General features: G+C 46.0%; 2 protein-coding genes across 2 annotated transcripts in view; both read left to right on the top strand.

The window, feature by feature from the left end:
* The window catches only part of APOL6 (apolipoprotein L6), a 53,622-nt gene extending 39,248 nt beyond the window's left edge, over window positions 1–14,374 (top strand). Inside the window, exon 6 of the mRNA XM_034987619.1 lies at window positions 14,328–14,374. The gene's annotated coding sequence lies outside the window, so the exon portion shown is untranslated. The remainder of the gene's footprint in view (window positions 1–14,327) is intronic.
* Window positions 5,457–11,191, top strand: APOL5 (apolipoprotein L5). The gene is given in 5 exon segments (XM_034987241.1): window positions 5,457–5,516; window positions 9,770–10,166; window positions 10,169–10,384; window positions 10,387–10,592; window positions 10,594–11,191. Coding segments are annotated over 5 exon segments (1,047 nt in total). The 3' UTR covers window positions 10,762–11,191.
* Window positions 14,375–16,669: the final 2,295 nt, after the last annotated feature.

Genomic DNA, 16,669 nt, shown 5'->3' with positions numbered 1-16,669 from the left:
TGTACACTTTATTCTCACTATTTTAAAGAGGGATTTTACTTCTGCACTTTGGGAATGCCCTTCACCTTGAAGAGGGACCTTTTATTTATTTATTTTTTTGTGATTATTGGCACTGTCTCTCCTTTTCCTGCCAAAGTCCTACTTATTTTTCTGGCTTTTGGCATCCTTTAGAAAAATAGGAAAAATGTTACCTATTTTTCAGTTTCTAATAGATGATGTTTGCATCTTTCCTTGTTGCTTTTGAATAATTGCCAAGAGAAGCTGACAACTTGATCCATTCATCCAGCATCCATTTCTCCAGAAGTCCAGCATCATCACAGAATAATGGAGACAAAAAAGAGACTTCTGGGTCCCTCCCTCTACTTCCAGCTCTCAGGCAACTTCTTCTGAGTCTTTAGGAGGTCCCTTTTATTCCCCAAATCCCTCTTTTAATGTTAGCACTTCTCAGGGTTTCATTCTTGGCTCTCTCCCCGCACCCCGCCCCAGACTCACCGTCTTCCATGGATTCCATGGATTACAAATTCTTAGGTCTGACTCCCTAGGTGTCAGCTCTGTGTGAAGCCACCACCTCTCTGAATGACTGTGGGGTCTGTTTTCTTTATGATGTGAAGCTGTGTCCCTTCTGGTTCAGGACCCATTCTCACATGTAGAGAAGCGTCAAGGTGCTGTCAGAGCACCTTGACTACAGCATCACCTGGAATCTACCTAGGTAACATTCCCCTTCCCTCAGTAGATTCTTCTGACCACAGTGCAGTCTCGATCTACAATGGGAGATGCTGGAGACTGGCAAGTGACTTGGGGCCCTAAATATGGGTGATCCTAGTTCCTAAAGTGAAGGCGAGGGTCTAAGGCCTCATTCCTACCCTCATTTCCCACAAGACCCAGCTCACACCCCTCTCACAATTTGAGACATCTCATCCAGGGCCCCTTAGCTACAGGGACTATATTTTATGAACCCCAAATCAGAATATATATTCAGATTGAGATATAACATCTGCATGAGCCCCACCAATCCTTGCAACCCTCAACTGGTAGGTTTGTGTGGTGAGTTTGGAGGTCAGCTTTCACTTGTGTGTTCAGGAACCCAGACATGCCTGCACTTGGCCTCGGTCCAGCCACACCCCCTCACTCAGTGGTCCTTGAAGGAGATATTAGCACAAGAGGCCCTGGCATCTCCTGGCTTGGGCTTGAATCTCCAGAGCAGGGTTCCCTGGCAAAGTGGATTTCATTATGTGGTTTAATCCAAGAGAGCTTTTCTCTCCCTAAACTCAAACCCAGATCTCAGGAGTACTCTGGCCTCTGGCTGATGCACTGGGAGTGCCCAACCAAGGGGAGATGAGGGAGCAAGATGGACAGGCCAGTTCATCACTCCTCGGGGGTGGAGACAGGAAGCCAAGAGAGAGAGGGCTCATGCATTTGTGTGCGGTCCTTTAATGGAAGGTAGCCACAGCCATGGCCCCTCAGCGACAGGGAATCTAAGCCAATCAGAGGAGTATGAGGCCCTCTTTGGGAGAAGGGTGGCTACTCCCTCCCAGGTAGTATGACATTCTGAGCTCTTCTGCCAGAAAGTACAGTTTTATCTACAGATATGTTATGGAATATGGTATATGATGATTCATGAAACTTACCTCTAATCCTATGTATAAATCACAAAGTCTCAGAGGTGCTTACTAAAACTGGAGGGATACGGGCCCATCTCAAGGAGATCCAGCACTGCCAAGCCTTGGTCCTGTTCACTCTCTCTTACTTTCCCCCACAAAATGAGGTAGAGTCACCTCCCCAAGATCTATTTTAGGCCAGGACTGGGAAGACAGTCAGCCACAGTTTTATTTTATTTTAACTTTTAAAAAAGATTTTATTTATTTAATTGAGAGAGAGAGCAAGAGCACAAGCAGTGGGGAGAGCAGAGGGAGAGGGAGAAGCAGGCTCCCCACTGAGCAGGGAGCCCAATGTGGGGCTCGATCCCAGGACCCCGGGATTATGACCTGAGCCCAAGGCAGACACTTAACTGACTGAGCCACCTAGGCATCTCTCAGCCACAATTTTAAATAGAAAAAACTCAGTTTCGTGAATGATGAGCACTTATTCTAAATGTGCCTTCATTATGGGTCGTTCACCAGCTATAGTGTAGACAGGAAAGCAAAGACATTCTACCCTCAAGGAGCTGTTAGGGGCAGCTACTCAAAAGCACTCACCACGTCAGCTGAGACCTCTTCATTGTGTCTGTGTGGGATATAAAGAGAGCAAAGAAACAAAAAGCAGAACACCTAAAACAATATGATTCAGATCAAAGTGGAACAATTATGGCAATAAATAATAACGATTCATATTTATAGCATTAATAAGTAAAGAGTATCAAACTGGGTACAGATTGGATTTGAATCATTTCTTGCATACAGGAGATACCCTGCAATAAAAATGACACAAAAGATCAAAATAACAGGTTAGGAAAACTTGTCACATGTGGCTTTTTAAAAAGATGACAATATTAATATTTAATGACATTAATGCATCCAACTTTTGCTTATCGCACTACGTGCTCAGCAGTCTTCCCTGTACTAAATGCCTTACCATACAAGCTGGAGAGTCTGTCACGACCGGGGAGTGAGGAATAAGTATGCTTCGTCATTAAGGTGTTTTTATTTTACTGGGTTTTTTTTTTAAGATTTTATTTATTTATTTGAAAGAGAGAGAGCGAGTGAGCACAAGCAGGGGGGAAGGGCAGAGAGAGAGAGGGAGAAACAGGCTCCCCACTGAGCAGGGAGCCCGACGCAGGGCTCGATCCCAAGACTCTGGGATCATGACCTGAGCTGAAGGCAGACACTTAACCAACTGAGCCACCCAGGTGCCCCATTTTACTGGTTTTTATTGTGAAAGGAGCACATGGTTTCTGTAACAAAGTTCAGTAAGACAGATGAGCGAAAGTACAGGTATGGGTCTTCCCTCCCCCAACCTCAGCCTCTCTCCCCCAGGCTAAGCCTCCTTACCACTGGGTGTCCCTCCACCCAGAATTTTCCCCTAGTCCTAGACCACATATATAATCTTTTTAAAAATGGAGATCATGTTTTTCACCTTTTTTTTTTTTTACTTAACAAATCCTGGGTCTCTTTCCAGGTCGGTTCATATAGATTGGGTTCATTCTGTTTTGTGTCCGTAAGCCTTTCTTTTATATTGGTGTGTTTTAATGTAAATGGTCCCCCTACATGGATATTTCAGATTGTTTTTATTTCTCTTGACCACTTCAAGGAACTGGTGAAGGTCTTACACACGCTTCTCTATGTACAAGCCGTTGTGTGTTGCGTGGGATGATTTTCCTGACGGGGGATGTGAGCTTCAGCATATGCACATTTATGTGTTGAGATACTCCAAATCATTGTTCCGAAAGTGCTATCTATCACTTTCTGTTCCAACCAAGTGCCTCACAAGACACATCCCCCTCTCTCTCAGCAGCCCAGGATGCTTTTATTCTTTTTTATTTTAAGATTAACTTATTTAAAAATATAAGATTAATTTATATCAGAGAGAGAGAGTGGGGCGGGGGAGGGACAGAGAGAGGGAGAGAGAGAAACTCAAGCAGACTCTGTGCTGAGCTTGGAGTCCTACTCGGGGCTTGATCTCATGATCCTGCAATCACAACCTGAGCCAAAACCAAGAGTCAGATGCTTAACCAACTGCACCACCCAGGTGCCCCAGGGATGCTTTCGTTCTTTTAACTTTTGTCAAAGTGGTCAATGAGATGGTATCTTGATGTGGTCTAAATATGAATTTTGGGGGGCTGCTAATGTGGTTAAGCATCTTTTCATATATTTATTGGCCATTGTTTTTCTTCCTCTGTGAAACACCTTTTCAAAGAACATGAGAAATATCTGTTTACAGGAAATGAGAACCAAAGTTGAAATATCAAGGATTTTGTTATTACCCCTTACATCTTCAAAAAAAGAAGAGGCGGGGCGCCTGGGTGGCTCAGTCGGTTAAGCAGCTGCCTTCGGCTCAGGTCATGATCCCAGGGTCCTGGGATCGAGTCCCACATCGGGCTCCCTGCTCTGCGGGGAGCCTGCTTCTCCCTCTCCCTCTGCCTGCCACTCTGCCTACTTGTGTTCTCTCTCTATCTCTCTGTCAAATAAATAAATAAAATCTTTAAAAAAAAAAAAAAAAGAAGAGGTATGGGTGAGGGCTAGGGCCAGGGTTCAGGCGCAGGGAGGAGAAACATTTATTAATCACACTAAAAACCTTTAAAAATCAAAAGCATTCCATGAAGATGTGACAAACATAAGAAAACCTGCAAGTTCTTTTAGCCTTCCAGAAAACAAGCAATTCTCACATCATATAAATTGCCCCAGAAACAAAAAACTCAGTATGTATTGAGCAAAGTCTATGAAGTGAATGAACATAACACTAATAACAAGACTTAATTACACAGAAAGAAAACTATACCTCCGTATTTATGACCCTAAGTGAACATATCAAATACAGTAGGGAATATAAATATATGTTTATATTATATATATTTATTTTATATATATAGTATATTTTATATTATTATATAAAAAATCTATAGCATACTGATGCAACAACCAAGTTGGGGTTTTCACAGAATATAAGGACAATTTGATATATGGAAATTTATGCACACAATACACTATATTCATGGAATAAATAAGAAAGGAAAATTATGATCATCTCCTTATAGCCTGAAAATAATCCTAATAAAAATATTTAAATCTAGGAGTAAAACATAAACTTTATCATGATGAAGAGTAGTTCTGGTAAACCAGCTGCCAACAGTGAAATACTAGAGCCAGTTTCATAAAATTAAATAATTTAAGAATTCAAGCTAATCCAACAAGGCATGGAACCAAAATAAGAAAAATAAGTATTGAAAAAAATAAGAAAGCCACCCAACATTATGTATTCTTGAAGCATTCATTCAATAACTATTATAATTAGCAAAAATGCAGTGAAGCACAGAGGAGTGTTAAAAATGAGTAACATTTCTATAGAGTAACAAAGCAAGTCAGAAAACACAACACTGAAAGATACTATTCCTAATAGCATCAAAACAATTTGAGGCTCCTAGGGAAAAACATTAGTATGAAATGTAAAGAAGCAACAAATCTTTCATTTTTCCAAAGAAAAATGAAAGCCAGAGGCGCTGGGGAGCCGTACGGTGCTGCTGGGCAGGAATGTAGCAGGTCCTTGGATTTAATCAAGAATCTATCCTGAGCCCTCCTCAATGACCCATATTTACATATACTACAACAGCAGAAAACTTCCTTTGTAAAGTTTAACTAGAAACACAAAAAGCTCCTGGGCCCTGCATGGAGCTCCTGCACCCAGCACTGTAGGAAGCCAGAAAGCAGAGGGGGACACCAGAGCCCATCCCTGGCCCAGTCACTGGCCAGAGCCGCTGCAGCCAACAGGACAGGGTTGGTGCCATTATACACAGAAGGACGCATATGGGTGACAAAAACATGAAGCCCCCAGTGTGCCACAATAACATTTCTATAAACATGAAGGTACGCATGAAATAGCAGGGAGTAGCAATATGGAAAAAGCTCATCCCCTAATATGAGTTTACCAATAACACATATACTGGTGGTATGTTATAAAAACCCCGTGAAAAAGAAAATGCATTTAAAATAACTGGAAGTAAATGAACAAAATTGATAGTTATGTTGTAGTAGTAGTGGGGGCGATCTTTGTCAAATTACACTGGAAATATATTTAAAGTGATTTTTGAGCAAGAAGAAAAGATGCAATCTTAGAGTCTTTAAACAGGGGTAAAGACTTTCCTCCCTGCCTGTGTAGGGAGGAAAAACATTTTCCCTCTACCCTTCTGAGTTCTTAGACTAAGACCCTGTAATAAAAGACAGATTAACAAGAGAAAAACGAACAGAAGTTTATTAACATGTATACCTTGTGTACATGTGAGGGTGACCCAGGGGACAAATGAGTAATTCCCCAGGGTGGTTTAGAATTCAGTCTTAAATACCAATTTAATAGGAAAAGGGTAAGGAGGGGAGGTAGACCTCTTGGGATGGGGGAGGAGTAAATGCTTTCTGGGAAAGACAAATGGGCCCTTAGAAGAACAGGCAGGAGGTTTATAGTTTGGGACAGAGTGTGTCTGGGTGTGGTGTCGACTTCCAGCCTTCTGTCCTGGGAGAAGAGGTTGCTGACACTCCCAGGGGGGAGTCTATGACAAATGAACTCCTTTTGGAGGATCTGTCTTTAGGCAGATGAGGGAAGTTCAGAGAAAGCCTCTCCCTGTATCTGCTGTATTTCAAGTGCCTTCAGCTCAAAATAATCCATACCCCAAAGCAGCGTCTTTTGGAGTCAGATTTTCTGCTACCCTTCACCTACCTGGTTAAAACAACTAACCAGCCAATGAACTCATGGCTATGGAGGCTTAAGCAGAGATGGGACAGTCCTGCCAGGATTGTAGAGGGCTGGACAGAATGATCACTCACTTTCAAATTTACAGTGGTATAGTAACATGGCCTTGATCATCTTTGTGCCTGTTGTTGGATTATTGGCAGACTTGGTGATTTAACATGTAATATCACCATTTCAAAAGTCCTTCACCAATCTGCTTTGCCACCAGAAACCTCAGAGATCACAGTTTCACCACGTCCTGGTTAGCACTGGATCTTATCAGAGTTTAATTGTTTGGTTAAAATCATTAGGCCAAAATGATGTGAAATTTTCAAGACATTAAGATTTTTGATATTCTAACCTTGCTTTTCTTATCTACAATGTTATAACTGGATAGTCTGTTTTGCTGGAGCATCATTAAACATTTTCTGGACAAGATGACTAGAGAAGAAATGCACTACATACTCTTTCATCCAGAGGCTTGGGAGATGATGGTGGAGAGAAGTTGTCTGGACAGGTAATCCTAGAACAGTGATGTTTTGGGGGGGAAATGACCAGGATGTGCATTCTGTGAGGGCAGGGGTTTGGGCTGATGTGCTCAGTGCCCTAATCCCAGCCTCTAGAACAGCGTCTGGCACAGACCTGATCCCAGGATATTTGAGTTTGGGAAGGAAATCTGATTGTTAATATCCAGATTGTGTCACTAGGCTGTCGCCAGCTTCATGGTAGGAAATGTACAAATGTGTTCTGACCAAGTTGGCTGAAGAGTTGATCATGCTATCTCATGTACTTCCCTTTCCAATTGGAAATGTGCAGAAAGAGGGGGAAAAAAGGATTTGCACATCCTCAAAAAACGTTTTCTTAGGAAAGCAAATTAAAAACCTTTGATAAGCACATTAGTAGGTGCCGAGATCCTCTGCCTATTGGCTGATGCATTCCTAGAAGCAGAATTTGCTTCCTTTTCCCCATCCTTGCTTATGTCACCAGAACATCTAGGCCTTGAGACCCAAACTCCTGGGACTCCTCTTTCACAGCCTTTGCCTGGGCATTCAGGCTCTCCGGGAGAGCTTGGCTGCAGCATTATACTCGTTGATAATGGAATCCGCAACTAGCCTACCAGAAGCTGCCCTAACTCTTGCCCAAGTGTCCATAAATTCTATAAAATGAGCTCCAGGGCTTACCCCAAGCTCTTAAATTATAAAATCTTCCTGAGACATGCAAACCAGAGCTGCCTGCCCTTTTAGGACGAGAACGTCCATTCCATGTACTTCTGTCGTGGGCCCAGCCTCCCTCCCCAATCCGTCCCTCTTCCACTCTTCAGACTCCTCCTCACGGTGCCCATTAATCCCGGTGCAGATCAGAACAAAGCCCTTCACGTTTGCTGCTGGCTGATGAGCCCAACTTGGACTCAGGTTAATTAGGTCACGTCCACTGTGCCTGTGCACGGGCTTATCCCCCCTCCTTTGGTGAAGGCAGAGAGATGATTTTCCCTTTCTCAAGGGACTAGTAGCCTTGACCAGCAGGTGAGGCCAACTAGAGGCTTCTGGAAAGCTGGAGTCTTAGCCAAATTCCATCACAAACTGGATTGTCATCTAGGGAGAGTCACCTTGCCCTCAGGGCCAGCATTGTCCTCAGTGATGGGGGGGGGGCAGTGCTTGGACTCACTGATGGAGCGAATGTGGCAGATGGCCACTTTCCTTCTGCGCTGGGCCTGCAGAGAGCATCAGGGCCAATGCAGCGCTCCTTCTCAGAGCCTACCTGTGTCTTGAAATACTTCTGTGACAGTGGTCTGGACACCCTAACACCCTCTTTGCCATCTATGTCCAGACGATCTGGGGGAGCCTTCCACCTTAACACCCTGAAGCTCTAAGACTTCAGTTGGAGGGGGGCTCAACTCCTAGGTGTACAGAGACGTCCCAAAGAAAACTCTGAGTATGCCTTTATTAAAGAGTGACATGGTGCTGGGGCAGGATGGTGGGAGGTTCCTGCTGCTTCCCTGGGCAGGGGTCAGTTGGCTGGTCTACCTGAGGCTGCTGATGGCCTTACCCAGGGCTCTAAAGTGATTGTCAACAATCCCTTTCTGGAGGCCTTGGGGTTGCTTGGTCTCAGTGTGGTTTTCCCATGAGCCCTGCCTTCTTTTCCAAAGACCTCCTCTCCAGGATTAAACCCATGCCCAGTCTGTTGTGGGTGCTCAAGTAGGACGAAGCTAGAAACAAACCTAAGGGTCAGACAAGTCAGATTCTGAGACGTGCTATAGGCAGCCGGTTCCGGCATCCTGCACAGTCCAATGGTGTCCACTTGGGAAGCCTCCAATCCTGTAAGACAAATTTCCTTACAACGGTGATTCTCAAACATAGAGCCACAAGAACTGTGGCATTCCAAATCGATTCCACAGGAAAACGGAATAATGGTGGTCTTTTCTCCAAAATATAGGGGAGGGGCGCCTGGGTGGCTCAGTCATTAAGCGTCTGCCTTCGGCTCAGGTCATGATCCCGGGGTCCTGGGATCAAGCCCCACGTCAGGCTCCCTGCTCTTTGGGAAGCCTGCTTCTCCCTCTCCCACTCCCCCTGCTTGTGTTCCCTCTCTCGCTGTGTCTCTCTGTCAAATAAATAAAATTAAAAAAAAATATATATATATAGGGGAAATTTGAGTTAATGGAGAGAATTTTCTGAATTGTACATTTTTTTCCTTCCTTATCACTTCTTTTTAAGATGATGTGCTTCTCCTACTTGCCTGTTCACAAGCGAACAGATAGAACTTTCTGTGTCTAAGCACCATCAATCACCCTCTTGTTAGAAATCTACTTTCGGTTGCCAAAATAACACAACACCGTCAAACCAAATGGCAAACAATGAGCCCTCCCCTATGGAAGAGGTCATATTTGGGGTCTCCTTGGAGGTTCTCCCTCCTTTTTCTTTGGAAGTGTAGGTTATTTTGTTCATTTTCTGAATTAATTCTAAAACACGCATATGATACAGAACTTCAAAGGAGTAGAAGAGCAAAGAGTAAAAAGTAAAATCTCCCTCAAATCATTTCCCAGCTCTCCGGCTCTTTACCCCAGAAGCAACTACAATTTCCAGGTAGATCCCCTTTTAACAGAAAAAAAGAAAATCAAGCCATCTCCTCTAGGGGTTGTTAGGACTCTCATTTCCCCGGATAGCATTGCTCACAAGCTGTTCTAGATGTATGAATTATACACGTATGTGTGTGTGTGTGTGTGTATATATATATATATACACACACACACATATATATATATATATACACATATATATATAAATGTGGTCACCCCTAGGTGACCCTCTAGAGAGGAACCCTTTGTCACGATGCTCCCCTATTGTACCTTCGTGCCCAGGGCCCCGCTCGCTGAATGTGTGAGAGAACACAGATGACCTAGAAGTTTTTAGCTCTCCTGGGGAGCCCGTCCCAGAGTTGGAAAAATAATCACGTGACCTGGGCTGTCCGCAGCAATGAGGCCAACACGCTGTACGATATCCTGATGGAAGAGCTGATCCGACAAAAGGAAGCGTCCATGCCAGGAAACCTGTCGGAGGAGGAAAAGATGTTTCTCTTATGTTTTCCCTTGCAGAAGTTTAAGCTGGAAAAGAGTATCAGAGAACTTCACGCTATTGCAGACCAAGTTGACGCGACCCATAAGATGCTCACCAAGACCAGCCTGGTGGCCAGCTCCTCAGGCACCATCTCTGGAGTCATGAGCCTCTTGGGTTTGGCCCTGGCCCCCGTGACAGTAGGGGGCAGTCTGATGCTCTCAGAGGCTGGGCTGGGCCTGGGGGCTCAGCTGCTGCCACCAACATGTTGACGAGTATCTTAGAAAGTAGGAACAACTCGGCAGCCAGAGACAGAGCTAGCAGACTGGTGCCTATGGAAACAACCATGGTGTATGAAGCTTTTGAAGAAATAAGGTGGCCTGCAATCCACGCTGCTTTGTCGCGTGTCGATAGAGGTGTCAGTGTCATCAGGAACGTTGAGGAGCTTCGGGCCCGCCAGATGGCCCAGCCAACTCTGGCTTCATGGCTAAGGTCAATAACTTCACGGCCACAAACCGTGTCCCCTTCTGGAGGGCGGGACAGCTACAGACAGCTGTTGAAGGCTCTGCTCTGTCCATGACCAAAGGTGTCCGGCCGCTGGGTGCTGCTGGGGCTGGCTTCCTACTTGTGCAAGACGTGAAAAGCCTGCTGCAGAGCTGGAAGCACCTGGAAGGAGGGGGCAAGGGCAGAGACCGCCGAGGAACTGAGGACAGTCACCCTGCAGCTGGAGCAGGAGCTGAGCCAGCTCACCCAGCGCTACAGGCTGACCCTCCGGGGGCAGGGCTGGCGGGAGAGCCTGTCCCCAAATCAGGAGGTAGGAAAGGGTACAAGAGGTGCGTAAGGCAGATGTGGGCCCGGTCTTCCTGAAGTGTCCCACGAGGGGAATGCTAAAGAGGTAGACGCATAAATAGATACAGGATCATAACTGTCCTTTCTGCAGAGAGGATGTTCCCCACACCCCTCTGTCAAATGAGGTTCCTCCTCTTCTTTCCAGAATCCCATCTTTTTCTCTCAAAGCGCTGTCCACACACTTCTGAAATTACAAATTTTGCGTAGGTACTCACCGTCTGTCTTCCTGCACGTTGTACCCCCTGGGAGGGCAGGGGTGTGCCCCCAGCATCCGGCAGTGCCCGGCTCACTGCAGGTGGGCCACCGACTTGTCTTGAATGACATGAGGGTGGCATTCCAGGATACAGGTGACGTTTCAAATGAGTTGGAGAAGGATTTTTATTTGAAAAATGTATTTCTAGACTTTTTTAAGAGTTTATTTATTTATTTGACAGAGTGAGCGAGCACAAGCAAGGGGAGCAGCAGAGGGAGAGGGAGAAGCAGACTCCCCGCTGAGCAGGGAGCCCGACGCGGGGCTCCATCCCAGGGTCCCGGGATCATGACCTGAGTTGAAGGCAGGCGCCCAACCAACTGAGCCACCCAGGCGCCACTAGACTCTCTTATTTAGGGACATTAAATATCTAGCTATAAAAACTGAAAACCACTACCGGGAAGATAAAGGAGAATTTCAGAACTCCTCTTTAATTTTACAGGGAGTATAGAATGTGACCAGGTAGCATGGCCACTCCCTGGGGTCCCAGAGAGGGACACACCAGACTTTGCTGAGGGTGTGAAGGCTCATAATCATAAATTCATTCATTCATTCATTCGTTTGACAGATTTTAATTAACTGAGGCCCGTGACAGGGGCCCAGGACTTAAGGGAGTGTTTCCAAACTGTCTGCAAGTTGGAATCACCTGGGAAAATTCCACAACTACCGATGAGTGGGTGGGTCCCGCATGTCCCCAGGGACTGGGATTTCCTTGATCGGGGGTATGACCTGGACTTTGGGAGTTTTACAGGCTCTGCAATAATCCCATTGTTCAGCTGAGGTTGAGAACCACTGCTTTAAGGCATGAGGTGTTCTAACTCTACTGTATCAACATGCTTTTTACTCTTTGGGTACTTTTTCTCACTTCTTAATAAGCGGGGGCAGATTTGGGGGTAAACTATGAAACACTAGGATTCGTATCCTAAAGGTCTTGCCCTCCTCCCCCCGCCCCTGCCTGTCATGGAGTACAAGCTTAGGCCAGGTCATCTTGAGAAAGGACACAGTCTCTGCTCCAATGGCCCTGGGGACCCAGCAAGGGGACAGACCCTAGATAAGCCACTAACGAGGAAGAGAGGTCAATGGTAGGACACAAGGATAGCGAGGTGCTAGGGGAGCCCCTAACAGGTGCACGTAGGCAGGCTGGGGGGAGAGAGGCCGGGGCCTTCCTGGGCTGTGTCTGCCAGGCACCTTGCCCAGCCCCGTGTGCACACTGGCCATGTGCGTTTGCAGCCAGAGGGGCCGTTCATTAAGTTGGTCGATGCACAAATACTCATTGAGCACCCCTGGGCCCGACAGCGCACCAGACCCGGCTTGCGCACGAGACACACGAGGACCGAGGGTAGGAAGTGAGAGCGCTACCTCTGCCAGCCCTGGCATGTCTAGACGTCCAGGTGAACCTTCTAGAAGATCCTGATTATGCCACGGAAGTGAGTAAACTACTCCTTTTCCCTTTCTGCCCGACCTGGTCCAGCTGCCTCCAGGGAATTTTGGTTTAGCAGAGGCAAAATACAAGTCTTCAACTAGGAAAACTCAGGGTAGGGATATTTCTGCTTGCAACGATCTAACGATGACAGAAGGAAGGCCTGCAGTGGCTCGTGGTAATTCCTGGGGACTTCAGAAATGCCGGGGTTGGAAGGGAACTTTGTGGAGAGACAGGATTTTCTGTGCGTACACATGGAGTTGGAGGTCAAGGAGACCTAAATATTCGTGCTAATTGAAGCTGAGGTTGGGCCACATTTAGAACACCTCTTTTCCAAATTGTATACAACTATACAGTACATTTAGAATTAAAACTTTTGGGGGGCGCCTGGCTGGCTCAGTTGGTTAAGCGACTTCCTTCAGCTCAGGTCATGATCCCAGGGTCCTGGGATTGAGCCCCGCATCGGGCTCCCCGCTCGGTGGGAAGCCTGCTTCTCCCTCTCCACTCCCCTGCTTGTGTTCCTGCTCTCGCTGACTCTGTCAAATAAAAAAATAAAATCTTAAAAAAAAAAAAGAATTAAAACTTTAAAAAATATATATTTATTTTAGAGAGAGAGAGAGTGCATGCAAGCAAGCAGGGAAGGGGGCAGAGGGGAAGGGAGAGGAAAAGAATCTCAAGCAGACTCTGCACTGAGCACGGAGCCCGACATGGGTCTGAATCTCACGACCCTGAGATCATGACCTGAGCTGAAACCGAGAGTCGGGACGCCTAACTAAGCCACCCAGGTGCCCCTAGAATTAAAACTTAAAAAAAAACCCTTTATTTTATAATTAACTGTGCTTGGGGTGCCTGGCTGGCTCAGTCAGTGCAGCATGCAACTCTTGATCTCGGGGTTGTAGGTTCGAGCCCCACTTTGAGTGTAGAGATGACTGAAAATGAAATCCTAAAAATAAAATAAAATAAAATAAAATAAAATAAAATAAAACTGTGCTCTGCAACTCTCCCACCCCCTTCCCACCCTGCCCCCACCCCTTCTCTCATTAGCCAGGATTTGGGGTGTCTTTGGCCTGCAATCTATTGCTCACACCCAGATTCGACCTTCATCCCCAGTGCCCTGCAAGGGCGAGTTAGAGACTTGTGAAAGGCTGTTACTGAAAGTTATCCTTTCATGCAGCAGAATTGATAGTTGTGAAAAACTAGACACCATTCACATGGCCCAGTGCTAGGAGACTGGTCCAAGACAACTATTCATCCACTTGAGAGAACATTAGGTACCTACCCAAATGGTGTTCACGAGAGCCAATCATTGGATTAGCATGGAAAACATTTCTACCAAGTTAGGTGAGAAAAGCAGGATGAGAATTGTATGCACACTTTCTCGCCTCCGATCCAAGCGGAGGGAGACTCAGCGAGGTCCCACGACAGCCGCCTCTATCTGGAGGGGATATGCTTATGTTTTCCTTCTTTCCACCTGTCTAGAATTGTTAAGTTTTCTAGGATGTGGACTACTTGTTTTATGAAATAGAAAGTAGATAATAAGTATTGACATCAAAGTAACAGATTTTTTTTTTTTTTAAAGGAGACCGACCCATAGTCTGCTGGTCTTAGTTTAGTTTCTTAAATTGCTTGAATGAACACAGCCTCCTCCTCCCCACTGAATGAAGCCATCGTGGGAGGAGAAGGAATGTGTTTTCTGGGAAGACTGTTCTCATGATGTTAGCAATGGCTGAAAACCCAGGAAGTCTAAGTCTTTTGGGTTCTTGGACCCAATTCCAATGTGTGTGTGTGCGTGTGTGTGTAACCACCATGGTAAGGTAGCAAATGCTGGACCGTTCTACCCTAAGAAAACTCTAGGCTAACCTGACTGATTTGTAAACTTGTTTTGCAGAAGTTGACCAACCACCGGTAAGCCTGGGAGCAAGCCAGGAAGAATTCTTGCAACTGTGCAGAAGGGACCAGGAGCGAATGAAAGTAATCTCTGTGAGGACACACCCCGAGATGTCCCCCCATTCATCATACTTACATTTTTGAACACGTGTCCCATGAAGAGATGCGCTTGCTCAGAAAGGAAGGCACCTGCCTTTCCCTCTATCCAATTAGCCTATTTCATTCAACTTATATGCTGACCCCTTGTCCTTAGACATGCCCAACCCCCAGCCCTTTGGGCGGCAGAGCTGAGGTTTGTTTGGCTGCCTCTCGAATAAACTCTTCCCTTGATGCATGATCCATGTCTCAAGTGACTGGCTCTGCTGCGCACCGCATAGAGCTTGGGTTTGTTTACACGTGTGGGTGCACCGGGGAGGCTTCCGCACCCCCACAAGCAAGTCTGTGAGACCAGCAGCTGTCCAAGAATTCAGTTCGATTCTGACACTATCTACTCGGGAGAGAGCATCACATTCCCCAGGTGAAGGTTTGGTCCCACCAGACCACCCTCCACTTCAGAGAACAGTCGCGACCCCAGGTTGTTACCTGTGCATCCAACTGCCTGGCTGTGCATCAGAGGTTCCCACAACTCCCTCCTTGGATTTGATGAATTTGCTACAGCAGCAGCTCACAGAACTCAAGGAAACCCATTTACTCACAAGATTACCGATTTATTACACAGGAAATTAAAGAATACGAATTGACAGCCGGATGAAGAGATGCATAGGGCAATGACATGAACAAAGGAGCTTCTGTCCTTGCTGAAGTCTGGGGCCCAGCACGGTAGCCTGTGGAAGTGTTCTGGCTCCCTGACCTGGAAGCTCTCCAAACCTTCTCCTTTTTGGGGTTTTATGGAGGCTTCATTACAGAGGCACAATTGATTAACTCCTTGGCCATTGGTTGATTCAAGCTTCAGCCTCTCTCCCCTCCCAGGAAATCAGGGGGTGAGACCGAAAGTTCCACCCCTCTGTGTATGGTTGGTTCCCCTGGAAACCAGCCCCCATCCTTAGGTGTTTCCCAAAGTCACCTCATAAACATAACCCCAGCTGTGGTGGACTCACCACCACATGCTGTGAATAACAAGACACTCATTTCCCCTCAGAGGCTCTGAAGTGTTTTCAGGAACTGAGGACAAGAGACCAAATACACAAGGTGTACCCATTGCTCTTATCACTCAGGAAATTCCAAGGGTTTTGGGAGCTGTGAGCCAGGAACTGTGGATGAAGACCAAATATATAGGAAAAATATATTTTGGTCACCTGAATGAATGACCAAATACATATATTTCTTATAAATCACAGTATTTGCTCCTATGTAGCCTCCAACCCGTTCATCCATCCATCTCACCTATCCATCTGTCCATCACCCATCCATCTACCCATCCACGCACCACCCACCCACCCATCCATCCATCTACCCATCCATCTATCCATCCATGCACCACCTTTCTACCCATCCACCCACCCACGCCCCTATCCATTCATCCATCCTATCCATCCATCCATTCATCTATCTCATCTATCCATCTGTCCATCCATCCATCCATCCACCATGTACCCATCCACCCATCCAGACACTTATTGAATACCTACCATGTGAAAGGCATTTTTCTAGGCAGTTGGGATAGAGCATTGAACAAAACACATCCCTACCTTCATGGAATCTATTGTCTCATGGTGGTGGGGAGGGGGGAAGCAAACAAGAAACACAATAAAGAAGTAAATTATACAGTATAATATAAAGTAGTGGATGTGAGGGAGAAAAATAAATCTGGGAAGGAGGATACAGAGAATAGGGTGGGGCAAGAAAGCAATTTTAAATAAGACCATCAGGGAAAACCTCTGAGGAGTTTTTATCTAAGTAAAAACATGAAGGTGGTGAGGGAGCCAGCCAAGACGATATCTGGGAGAAGAGCATTCCAGACAGAGGGACAGCAAAGGTGACACAGGTGGCAGGTTTGGGGAGCTGCAAGGACGCTGTGTGCCAGAAGCAGAGTAATGGCTTGGGGAACACAAAGGGAGGATAGGAGATGAGGTCAGAAAGGCAACTGGAAGCCACAAGGTACAGTGTCTTATAGACTATGGTAAGATTCTGGCTTTTACTGAGTGAGATGGGAAAACATCGGAAGGTTTCAAGCAGGGGGGTGACATAATCTATCTTAGATTTTTAACAGCATCACCCTGGCTGTTGTGTGGGGAAGAGACCATAGGGGCAAGGCTATCACAGGGATACCAGTTAGCAAGTGACTGAACCCATCCTTGGGAGAGCGGATAGTGGCTTGAAGCAATGTGGTAGTCGTAGAGGTGG

The sequence above is a fragment of the Mirounga leonina genome, unplaced genomic scaffold, assembly GCF_011800145.1.
Source record: "Mirounga leonina isolate KUSES-001 unplaced genomic scaffold, KU_Mleo_1.0 Mir_418, whole genome shotgun sequence".
In the NCBI taxonomy this organism is placed as follows: Eukaryota; Metazoa; Chordata; class Mammalia; order Carnivora; family Phocidae; genus Mirounga; species Mirounga leonina.
Note: the sequence above shows the minus strand (reverse complement) of the source record. Positions and strands in the feature narration are given on the sequence as shown.